The following is a 12,874-nucleotide window of genomic DNA, read 5'->3' as shown; positions in this document are numbered from 1 at the left end:
CATAAATGGTAAATACAGTTTTGTTGCATTACAGCACCTGGAGAAAAGGGTGTGTGTGTGTGTTTCCATGTACATGTGTTGTAATTGGTTTTCAGTAGGTTGTAGGTTTATACTTAATATGATTCCTCTTCTGTTAAAATACTCATTATTTGACTGGTAGAATAAAGAAAGTATGTTTTAATTCTACAAAAATACTGTATTTTTATATAGTTTTAAAATTTTCCCCCCTATTCAAATATATTGCTTAAAGGTTTCTAAATGAACCAGTAAAGCAAAATTTTGACACTTTGCCAGAAATGTATTGAACACACAGTATACTGTTCTTCAGAATTAGCTTAGGAATTGTGTAGTTATGCATCTCTAAGCAAGTCTGATAATATTTTTATGTCTGAAAAAATAAGAATTATCAACTTTATACCTGAAAATGCTTTTTTGAAAAACTCCATAGCACATTAAAACTCAAAGATAGTATATTCTAGCATCATCAATTTGCTGGTTGGCCAAAAAAGGTTAAGTATTCACACTTTCTAGGAAGTACTTTATTTACCAAACTTTTAACATCAACTTTCCTTTTCCCCAGAATTTATATAGTTCTTCTAAGAGAATTCACTTGATTTGTTTAGATACCCTGATAAGTTTCTACCAATCTTAACAGTATGTGAGAGGTTCTCTTGTTCTAGTTTTAGGAGCAGAGTATGTAAAAGCAAGTTTTTTCTGTCATCCTGGACTCAGGTAATGTTACAAATAGCAATACATTTCTTCCACTAGAGAGCATTCATTATATGTAGCATCTCCTTTACCATGGGATTGCCTTTGAGCCAACAAAATGTTTGGGGTTATCTGTCCTAGTTTATCAGGCTAGATAGTGTTACTGTCAGTCTAACAGTCAGTCATTTTATATGGTGGTATGATTATGACATAAGTTATAAATATTTTTCTGAAACTTAGCGCAGTTCTGTTTAACACCAAGTGTGGATAAAGAGTTTGTGCACATACACAGAAAAATACCATACCATACCCACTCCACAGTAAAAAGGAATGGACTAACATGGACAGCAACATGAGTTTATTTCCAAAACCTGTAATTTTGTTCATATGAAATTTTTTATAGGCAGTAGCAATAGTAGCTTATCATTGGTTGCCAAGGCCTGATGTGTTGGGGAGATTTAATCACGAGGGGCATGAAGGAACTTTTTAGAGGAATGGAAATGTTTTGCATCTTGATTGTGGTGGTCTTTATATGGGTGAACACTTTGTGAAACTCATTGAACCCATACACTTAAAACAAGTACCTTGTATTATATTGAAAGTTTTTAAGTTTTTTAAAAGAAAGTTAACCACTAAAGTTTAAAATAAAATAGGTCACGAGTAGTGAAATGTCAGAAAGTTTGGCCAAAAAGTATACTGGCAACCTCAAATTAGCAATAGAGCAGTAGCCCACAACCCATTAAGCCGAGTGTTTTATTTTGAATGTCACTGTATAGATGTAAAAATTGGTGCTGGTGTCCTCACTGTATCATGGTATGTCTAAGGACACTTGAGTGTTATGTGAGTTAAGTTAGTGTAATACAAGGTTTTTTCAGGTGCTTTATAAAAGAAAGCACTTTGGTTTTGGCAGTATTTAACTATAATATGCAGTCATGTTTTTTTTCTTTTTCTAAATTGTACATGTTTTAGTCTATTAAAACTTAGTCACGCAATCGGTAGGTATAAGTTAATATTTCCTGAAATATTAAGAATTTCTGAATTTTTAAACCTTAAAGAATAGTGACTCTACCTGCATATATTAAGCTACATTTATAATCCGTTCAAGTGCCATGCCCAATGAAGGTTACTGGACAAAGATAAAATAGTATAGGGTATCAGGCAGAGATTTCTGATCACATCAGATAATTCTGGCGATGTGCTATATTGCAAATCAACCTAAAAATAAAATTTAACTTTAATCTCTTGGGCCGATCTTTACCCACTGGAAGTTTTATTTCATCTTTATGGAGTTTGAGGAATGTAGATCATCTTTCACAAAAGCCATTTTTGGGGATGGAGGCTAAAGGTATGGTTTAAATTTTTAAATGGTAATTCCTGTCTGAACATGAATTTGGTCTTTATAGTTTGTTTTTTATTAAAGATTCTTATAATAACATGGTTTTCACTTAACAACTTTCTTTATATATGGCTTAAGTACCGCCAAGTTGAATGAACTGAAGTTTTAAATTAAGAGTCTAAAATGTCAAGAAGACCTAGAACTCTGTTTATCACCTCTTTCCTAGACTCCTGGCATTTTTAACAAAATCAAGAGTGAAGAATTTCTTATTTTTTCACTTTCAATTAGTGAAATGGTCAAAAATTAAAGCATCTTGGGTAATTGTTAGTATATAATTAGTCTGAAAAGTTAACATCTATTAAAGGTGTTTCCACAGTTCCAATGGAAATATGCTTATCGACTTCTCAGGCCATATAGTATTGAAGATTCTGTGGGCTTTGGACCAGGATGATGACCTGAAGAATTTTGTAATTTTTAAGATAACTGCTCTTGCTAATATTTTACTTTCGTGTTTCTCGTGTATAGGTTTAAGAAAATCTACCAAGAAGCGCAGTGAATCCCCACCTGCTGAGCTCCCCAGTTTGAGGCGGAGCACACGCCAAAAGACCACGGGCTCCTGTGCTAGTGCCAGGTAGTAACTCAGGTTCTTCCAGTTTGTGATTAGTTCATTTCTGTGGCAGCTCCCATCAAGATCATTAACTTTGTCAGCTTAAAAAATTGTTTCACTTGAGTATTGAATAAGGAAATTTATTTTATTATTTTTTAAAGATTTTATTTACTTTTAGAGAGAGGGGAAGGAAGGGACAGAGAGAGGGAGAAAAACAGCCCTGTGTGGGTGTAGTTGCATCTCCCACGCCCCCAACTGGGGACCTGGCCCGAATGCCAGGCATGTGCCCTGACTGGAAATTGAGCCGGGGGTCTTGTGGTTCACAGGCTAGCACTCAGTTCACTGAGCCACACCAGCCAGGACACAAATTTACTTTAACATAACTATTATTGTTTTCATGAGTTCTGTCCTAGTACTTATTTACATGTTTTCTCTAGGTTTTAGTTACATACTAGTTTTTTGTAACACTTTTTTATCCTTTATCTTTTTTGTTGTTGTTGCTACATTATTTTTATAGTTGTTGCCACATACTTAGACATTTGATTGTTTTTGGAGTTCCATTTACCAAATAAATCTCTAAAGAGCATCTTTAAGCAGGTTTGGGTTATTTTTTAAAGGTAGGGTAATGAATAGATCAAAAGGGATGCCTGTCTTAATGGCTGTGATGTTGCCTAATTAGTTTCTAAACACATTGGCACCACTTACTGAGTTTAAAGGATGAATGGGAGAGATGTTCTTAATCTTCATTTTGTATTACAACACCTACCCCTCAAGGAAAAATATAGGTTTTGTTTGTATTATTTCAGGTCTTTAATTCCCATTTCTCCCAGTTGCTATTTGGAACTCATTTTCAGAAAACTAGCTACCTTTAATGTGATAGTGTATTGCTCAGTCATGTTTCACATACTTTTATTAACTGATTGGGAATCTTATATTAATGTTAAAAATCTTTTCTTGCCATTTCATTCCCTATTTTCAACCTTGGTCATGTGCTGTTGTGCTGATAACTATTCACAGCCTCGCAGGATTTTTCTTTCATTTACATGTATTTTGTTTTCTCTACCAAATGTGCCAAAAACCAGCAATCAAGTATTTTTTGAAAATATGTTTTATTGATTATGGTATTACAGTTGTCTTATTCCGCCCCCCCTTGCCCCCATCTGCCCAGGATCCCTATTTCTTCCAGCAGTCCCCCTCCCCCCTTAGTCCATGGGTTGTGCATACAAGTTTTTTGGCTTCTCCATGTCTTATGCTATTCTTGACATGCCCCTATTTTGTACCTACCAGTTATGCTTCTTAATTCTTGCACCTTTCCTTATTCTCCCCCTTCTTTTTCCCAGCTGATAACCCTCCAGATAATCTGTTTCTGTAATTTTGTTCCTCTTCTAGTTGTTTGCTTAATCTGTTTGCTTTAGATTGAGTTGTTTATAGCTGTGAATTTGTTGCAGCTTTAATGTGCATAGTTTTGATCTTTTTCTTTTTTTAAATATATTTTATTGATTATACCATTACAGTTGTTGTTCTATTCCCCCCTTCATTCTGCTCTACCCTGCACACCCCCTTCCCCACCATTCTCCCCCTTTAGTTTATGACCATGTGTCTCAAGTTCATTAGATTCTGTATTTCCCCTACTTTTCTTGCCCTCCCCCTATCTATTTTCTACCTACCCTCTATACTACTTATTTTCTGTACCTTCTCCCCGCTTCTCCTCCTCCAACTCCCCTGTTGCTAACCCTCCGTGTGTTCTTCATTTCTATGGGTCTGCTCCTGATCTAGCTGTCCTCTTGGTTTGCTTTTGTTTTAGGTGTGGTTGTTGATAACTGAGTTTGCTGTCCTTTCACTGTTCATATTTTTCATCTTCTTTTTCTTAGATAAGTCCCTTTAACATTTCATATAATAAGGGCTTGGTGATGATGAACTCCTTGAATTTGATCTTATCTGAGAAGCACTTTACCTGCCCTTCCATTCTAAATGAAAGCTTTGCTGGATAGAGCAATCTTGGCTGTAGGTCTTTGGATTTCATGACTTGGAATAGTTCTTTCCAGCTCCTTCTTGCCTGTGAGGTCTCTTTTGAGAAATCTGCTGACAGTCTGATGGGAACTCCTTTGTAGGTGACTGTTGCCCTATCTCTTGCTGCTTCTAGGATTCTCTGCTTCATTTTAGTCTTGGCTAATGTAATGATTATGTGCCTTGGTGTGTTCCTTCTTGAGTCCAACTTTTTTGGGACTCTCTGAGCTTCCTGGCTTTCCTGGAAGTCTATTTCCTTTGTCAGGAAAATTTCCCTGGGGAAATTCTCCTTTATTATTTGTTCAAGTAAGTTTTCCACTGGTGGCTGTTTCTTTTCCCCTTCTGGTACCCTATAATTCAGATGTCGGAATGTTTAAAGATGTCCTGGAGGTTCCTAAGCCTCTCCTTTTTTTGAATTCTTGTTTCTTCACTCTTTTCTGGTTGGATGTTTTGTTCTTCCTTGTAGTCCACCCCCTTGATTTGAGTCCGTTTCCTTTCCATCACTATCGGTTTCCTGTGCACTTCCCTTCATTTCAATTAGTTTAGCCTGCATATGTTCCTCTAATTTGTGACTATAATGAACCAGTTCTGTGAGCATCCTGATCACCAGTATTTTGAACTGTGCATCTGATAGGTTGACTATTTCTTTTTTGCTTAGAGTTATTGGCTCTAGGGCTTTGAGTTCTTCTTGAGCCATATTTTGGACTGTCTATGCCTGTTATGTATGAGGAGCGGAGCCCTAGGTGTTCACCAGGGTGGGGCAACTCAGTAGCTGGGTTGTGATGCTGTATGTGGGAGCAGGGTCAAAGGAAATCAATGGTGGTCCCCTCTGCCTCCTCCTGCTGCGAGGTCCATCTCACTGCTCACTCGTTTGCTGGTTATGTGCGCGCACGAATGTGCAACTGCGGTCAGACTGCCCTACACCCTCACTGTGTTCGCAGCTGGGGCCTGCGGGGTCTGTCTCACTGCTCGCACCTCTGCTGGTTTATCTGTGAGGGAATGTGTGACTTCGCTCAGCCTGCCCCGCACCCTCACTGGGTCCGTGATGCTACCCCGTCTGCCTGTACACCTGGGTTGCCTGGATTGCCTGGGTTGGGCGATCCTTCCTGCCGGACCCTGTTCCACTGCTGTCTCCGCCCCTATTACCGGTCCCAGTTGAACGGTTCGTTGTTGTCAGACTTCCGCTTACTTCAGTTTTCTGTTCTTTGGCTGCATCTTTGTTTACTAAACCTTTGTTGTATTCAAACTTGGTTGTGAGAGAAGGCACAGTGTTTCTACCTACACCTCCGTCTTGGCGGAAGTCTTTTTTTTAAATAAGTCCCTTTTAACATTTCATTGAATAATGGCTTGATGATGATGAAATCCTTTAGCTGTACCTTGTTTGGGAAGCAATTATCTGCCCTTCTAAATGATAGCTTTGCTGGGTAGAGTAATCTAGGTTGTAGGTCCTTGCTTTTTACCACTTTGAATACTTCTTGCCAGTCCCTTAACTTTTGGCATTTTAATTAGGATGTGCCTTGGTGTGGTCCTCCTTGGATCCAACTTGTTTGGGACTTTCCGTGCTTTCTGGACTTGTATGTCTATTTCCCTCACCAAATTAGGGAAGTTTTCTTTCATTATTTTTTCAAATAAGTTTTTAATCTCTTGCTCTTTCCTCTTCTGTCACCCCTATGATTTAGAAGTTGGTGTGTTTGGAGATGTCCCAGAGACTCCATGTGCTATCATCATTTTTTGAAGTCTTTTTTTTCCTTCTTGCTGTTTAGTTTGAATGCTTTTTCTTCCTTATGTTTCAAATTGTTGTTCTAAACCCTGACTGTTGGATGCCTGTAGATTTTTCTTTATTTCACTTAGTGTAATCTTCATTTCTTCCTGGGTCTTTTTTTATTTTGTTGCTGTACTCAGTGAGTTCTTTGAGCCTTCTGATCACATGTTTTAACTTTTCATCTGTTAGGTTATCCATCTCATTGAGTTCTTTTTCTGGGGTTTTGTTCTGTTCTTTCATTTAGGCCATGTTTTTTTGTCTCTAGACTCCGTGTTTTTGTGTATTAGGTAGAATTGCTTTGACTCTCTGTCTTAGTAGCATAGCCTATTGTAGAAAATGCACTTGTCTGGCTGAATGTAGCTAATTTAAATCCTTTACTGATTTACTAGTTTACTGATTTAAATCCTTGGTTGTTAGACTCTTCCATACAGCTCGATTTTCTGATGGTTCTCAGTGTTAGTTTGTTTTGAGGTCTAGTTGTAATTCTTTCTGTGGTTGTGTGAGGAGGTGAATTGTGTTTATCTATGTCTGCATCTTGCCTAGAAGTCCTTGTAAACACTTCCTGTTAACCTCCTCTAGCAGGCAACTGCTTCAGGTGATGTCCAAGATCACTCCTCTCTTCCTGTTCACAATAAACTATTTTTAAATTAAGATTATGTGCATTGTTTTTTTTTAGACATAATGCTACTGCACACTTAATAGTCCGCAGTATAGTGTAAACATAACTTTTATATGTACTGGGAAACCAAAAATTCATGCAACTTGATTTATTGCAGTATTTTCTTTCCTTTCTTCTTCTTCTTCTTTTTTTTTTTTTTGTGGAGGTCTGGAATCAAACCCACAGTATCTCTGAAGTGTGCCTGTACTTTTTATGAGGACGTCTGAGACAGTTTCTTAGTTCTTCAGAGCTTTTGTCCAACTTTGGGCCAAATTTTAAATCCAGTTTACCCAAGGTTTATAATCTTAGACATAAACTGAATTTACTGTGATTAAAAATTAATTTTAAGCTATATGTGAAGTCAGGTAATCTAGTGTCTTGGCCTTTTCTGCAGCTTCTGCCTATGATCACTTTTTTTCCCTTTAGATTTTATTTATTTATTTATAGATACAGGGGAAGGGAAGGAGAGAGGGAAAGAAGCATCAGTGTGTGGTTGCCTCTCACATGCCCCCTACTGGGGACCTGGCCTGCAAACCCAGGCATGTGCCCTGACTGGGAATCAAACCTGCAACTCCGGTTTTACAGACTGGTGCTCCGTCCACTGAGCTATACCAGCCAGGGTTGCTCATGATCACTTTTTCAGTGCACGTGTAATTACTTACACTTGTACATGGTCATTCCGTGCAGGAGCTATCTAGCCACCTACCCATGGAATGTTCTTTATTTTAAACTTTTTGGAATTAGTTGAGATTCCTCAACCAATTGATTTTATAGTTCACTATAGCTGTGCTCTTTTCTCTGTTTAGACTAACATTCCTTGAGGGCAACAACCAAAGTGCTTAGAAGTGTGTATCATGTGCTTGGTGCAAATTAAATGTTAAATAAACGAATTAATTTGAATCCCACTCATTTGTAGCTTGGCAAATTGCATTTGGAATGAGCTGTTTAACTATGAAGGAAAGATTAAATAAACAAATTTCTGTTTAGTGTGGATGTTTTTACTAATTGGAAGAAGAAACTGTTCTCATATTCTTTGGTAATTCAGAGCCTCATTTACATGTCTGCCTCTTGTTCTCTACTAGGGAGCATCTAATTTCACTGTAGCTTGACTTTAGTCTAAAAGATTTCTTTAGCACTAGGTTTCTGCATTTCCTAATGCATTTCCTAAACCTAGGTTTCTGCATTTGGGGAACTGCTATTTAAACCATATCAACCTGTAATAATTTGGATAAGTCTTTTGTTTCTACCTCATTTTTGTCAAAATAGGAAAAAAGTTATCATTAATAATAATTATTTGCTAAATGGAAAATGACTGATCATTGTTTTTTCAATATCTTATACTGTGTCTTCATCCTAGATATTAGGATTAATCCTAAATATTAAAAGTGCCTTTCCAAGTTTCATCTGTGTTTATTTATAAATATTAAATCTTTAATTATTTATTTTAAAGGATGGAGCTGTTGTCCATTAGTAGGATAGTTTATTTTTTGATTTACGGAATCTGAAACTTAGGTAATGGGAATGTTCTGCATCTTCTCTACCCTTTCCTACCCTCCCCCCTTTTGTCTGGTATCAAGCTGAAAGTTTGTATATTGATCTACTATTTACCCTGGAAGTAGTTTCTATTGTAAATGAGTTGATTTGTCTCTGTAGAATAAATCACATTCTCATTTAGTTGGAAGTGTTTAAAAATTACATCTTTCTGTAAGGATGGTAATAGCTCATACGAACACAAAAGCTTGTATTGTAAAGGCAATATAAGTTGGAAGATTTTTAAATATACAGAGTCTTGGTTGTTACCCATAGTGATTTTCTGCAACAGTTTGTATGTAAGAAGAAACTGGCTTTGTGCTCCGTGCATTGGAGCTTTGTCCTGTGTATTCATTGCTCCTGGTCACTGGTAGTGCTGCCGATGATGGCATTTTTCTGTTGTAGTCGGCGAGGCTCTGGCCTGGGCAAAAGAGGAGCAGCTGAAGCTCGTCGACAGGAGAAAATGGCTGACCCTGAGAGCAACCAGGAGGCGGTCAATTCTTCAGCTGCAAGGACAGACGAAACTCCCCAAGGAGCTGCAGGTAGAGTGGCACCCGCAGCCCTAAAATGCATTTATGTATCTTCCACATCTGTTTGGAGATAAATTACTTTTTATACCAAATATATTGGAAGAGGTGGGACATAAATATACCAGATGTTTATCACCAAACGAACTTTTATCTTTTGTTTCGCTTTTATAAGTTTGGTTTTTTTGATTAGTTGGATTCAGTTGTTGTTGTTTAGTTCTTTTCCAAATCCAAATTTGTACTAATTACATTCAAAGGGCTTTTAGGAGGAAGTCTTTTTCAGTTTAAACTTCTTTTAAATTGATGACTGTAATAATAGTTACCTATTGACTGTTTGAAAAAAAATTAAATGTATTATAAAATGGTAAGGATACAGCTTAAGTCACTTTGTACATACGTAAATTTTAATTTAGAATGTTTTATTTTAAAAAAATAAGTATTCAGTTTGAATCTAAGCAACTTCAAGAGTACTCTTTATATTTTTATGGGCTTAATATTCTTTGTATCTTTGCACAGCAAAAGTTAAGCTACCTCCAGTCTCCTACCCCAACCCCTTAAACTTTAAATATGTATCCATTATCAACACCAAAAGAAGGCTGTTATATTCATGGCTAATTGTGGCTAACAGGTTAAAATGTAGCTTGTCATTAACATTTCTCACTAGCATTAAGATCCCATTAAAAAAATCATTACAGTTCATCATTATAAGCATCTGGGTATGAGATCATTAAGTTAGGATTATAACACGTTGGTGTAGGCATAGTATAGTCTCACTTTTGAACAGAGCTCTTTCATGTACTATTGTTTAATATTAAAATATGTGCTACTTTACTTTAATGCCTGTGGTTGATTATGTGTCCTTTTTCACCAGAAAAGTTCTGGTTTGCCCACTCTTGTCCATATTTTATGCCTTTTTTCTCAGCTTTCCGTCCAACTTAACATGTTTACCACTGATCTTTCCCAGTTATGTATGGTTAAGTTACTTGGGGAATTTAGAGCATCTCTTCTTGTAGGAGGGGATTTATTTCCTGTGCTTTTTTTCTCAGATAGTTTTTCTGAAGAGTTAAGTGGTAGATATAGAAGATAATAAAACTCTATTACACATGCAACTCATTGGTCCTTTTTGTGATACACAGCCTACCCTTCCCAGTGTTTTAATGCTTATTTCAAGTCTGAGCAGGGAAGTGGGGCAATTCCCATATGGATGACAGAAATGGAACTTCAGAGTGTGTTGTTAAAGTGGACTCATTACAGTGATTATAATAGCAGTTATGGCCCGTACACTCTATTGCAGACACAGTATTAAGTACTTCACGTATATTCTCATTGAGTGTTCAGAACAACCTGCAGAGGTGTGAGTGCTGTTTTCCTCCTTTATAAAATTGGTTGGCGAAAAAGTCTGTTTACATTTTTCTGCAAAATAAAAGACACATTTTTCATGTACACCAATAATTTTATTGATTTGGATATTTTTAGTATGTGGGGTATCTTCTGCCATTGGCTTCTAGTAGATAGAGGCCGGGGGTGCTGTTAAACATCTTCTAATGAGTAAGACAGCCCCACAGCAAAGAATTATTTGGCCACAAAATTAGTAGTACCCAGAAACTTCACACACTACTTTAGACAGGTTCAGTCAGTCATAGCACCTTCTCTGTACACCGCACAACTGATTTGGGGGGTTTTAGTTGTATTTTTACCTTTCTTGAAATAAGGCATAATATGCCAAAAAAATGTTGCACATTTTCTTCCATTTTCAGTTTTAAATTGGCTGCACAAAAATTCATCATTTTTGATACATTTAAAAAAATGCATGCTGTTAGGACAGCTGTCACAATACAATCTAACAAAATTATTTTGAATGAAGTCAAAGACAACTGAGCACTACTAGAGGTGTTGTACAGAAGAAAACTAAACAGCCTTTTTGTTGAGCCCAGTATATAGAAAGTGTGACTCTCCAAATCCAGGTCTTAGAAAAGAAGTGTATATTTATGACTGTGTTGTTCTCCTTCCTTAGGGTTAGAAGAGTTTGTTGAATTGATGTGGAGATAATTGAAGGCTGGAATGGGGGCAAGGGTGATATGTAAAATTTTGTTCCCTAGTATATTTACTAGGGGATAAAAGCTTCAAGGGATTAGGTTAATAAGACTGCCCTTCTAAACACTTGCCTGTGTTTCATTGTGGTCACTCATTTGAAATCACAGTGTGACCTACATATTTTTCAAGTTTATATATAAAAGATGCATGTGGCATGTTCACTGGTATTAGAGCAGCACTACCTTGATTATACATCAGAGGCTGGGTCCCTGGTGGATCCTATAGGAATTCTGCCACCACAGTACAGTAGTTCTGGGAAAACAGTAGAATTACTTATTAGCTTTATATTAAATTCTTCAGAGTAGTGTGTTTGTCACATTTTAATTTTTTAATCACACTTGGCATACAACATATTAGTGTCAGGTGTACAACCAATGTGACGTGCTTTAGTTTCATAGTATATAAGATTGAAATTTAAAGAAAAATAAAACCCTCTTAAGTTAGTAGTGTCAATTATAAATCAGTATGATAGCTCAGCATCTTTTGGCAAGTATGAATTCTCAGACAGCTCTTACACAGTTGGCATAAGACTCCCGTCATTTGAAGTATTTATTTTGAAAAAATGTTTTTAGTAATTGAAAGAGATTGAATTAATCTCTTTAGTGTTACTTATATATTCATTTTTCAGTGTTATTTATTTATTTAGTTTTAAAGATTTTATTTATCTTCAGAGGGGAAGGGAAGGAGAGAAGGAGAGAAACATCAATGTATGGTTGACTCTCGTGAGTCCCCCATTGGGAACTGGCCTGCAACCTAGGCATGTGCCCTGACTGGGAATCGAACCGTGATCATGTGTTTCACAGGCCCTCTCTCAATCCACTGAGCTACACCAGCCAGGGCAGTGTTATTTATTTTTTAAAGGTCGTATTTTCTTAACTTACTTCAATGTAATCTTTGAAATAAGTGTATTTGTTTTTTTCATATGTAGATACTAAAGCATTGACTCCATCTTTGGCAAACTTGGTGCCAGTGTTGTTGACACCTAGGAAAGTTTTTTGGTAATGGTGTCCCTACTGGGTCTAGAATGTACTGTGATGTGGAGCTCAACCTCTTTAGCTTTTTGTAAAAGGAACATTAGCTCTTGAAGCTGAAAATAAGCATTCCCCATATTTTCCCAGAAGTCTGGGGTGGATTTAGCTGTTAGCTTCATGAGAACTGTGCACCCCTTTGTAGAGCTGATACGATCTTGGAAACACCGGAGATACTGAAATGGAGAAATCAAGTCCGCAGAAAGCAACTCAGTTTTGTAAAATTTTCTCTCCCTAACTTCTTTTGTTTAGTACAACTGCAAATCATATTCTTACCATGTCACCTGATACTAAGACCCATAAAAGACATAATTACATTCCTAATGACATTCTTCTGGCTTTGAAGAATAAGTTTTCATGACTCTAAAAAAAGTTTCCTTTTGTCTCTCCTGTGTTTTAGACTTAGGTATCTGATGAATCTTTAGTGGTTCCTGTCAACTAACACTGAATTCTGTCAGTATTCTGATATTTTGTCTTTGCTTTCTGCCTAAGAGATTCTATTTGTTAAAGTATAAAAACTTGGAGCTCCATATTAAAATTCTTGTGTTCTTATTTATACAACAAATTTTCTACATTGTTTTTATTCTGTTGTATGTTGGAAACTATCTTAGGTGGTG

At 36.7% G+C, this 12,874-nt stretch overlaps 1 protein-coding gene across 17 annotated transcripts in view; it reads left to right on the top strand.

The window, feature by feature from the left end:
• TRIP12 (thyroid hormone receptor interactor 12) overlaps window positions 1-12,874 on the top strand; it is a 152,683-nt gene that overhangs the window by 68,957 nt on the left and 70,852 nt on the right. For all 17 annotated transcript variants that reach the window (XM_037029231.1, XM_037029235.1, XM_037029240.1 and 14 more), the window contains 2 exons: window positions 2,570-2,675; window positions 9,014-9,150. In XM_037029231.1, coding sequence (XP_036885126.1) covers window positions 2,570-2,675; window positions 9,014-9,150 — 243 coding nt within the window. The remainder of the gene's footprint in view (window positions 1-2,569; window positions 2,676-9,013; window positions 9,151-12,874) is intronic.

This window comes from Sturnira hondurensis, unplaced genomic scaffold, assembly GCF_014824575.4.
Source record: "Sturnira hondurensis isolate 20B ecotype Veracruz unplaced genomic scaffold, ASM1482457v3 Scaffold0020237, whole genome shotgun sequence".
NCBI classification, from domain to species: domain Eukaryota; kingdom Metazoa; phylum Chordata; class Mammalia; order Chiroptera; family Phyllostomidae; genus Sturnira; species Sturnira hondurensis.
This window is presented reverse-complemented; position numbering and strand designations above follow the sequence as displayed.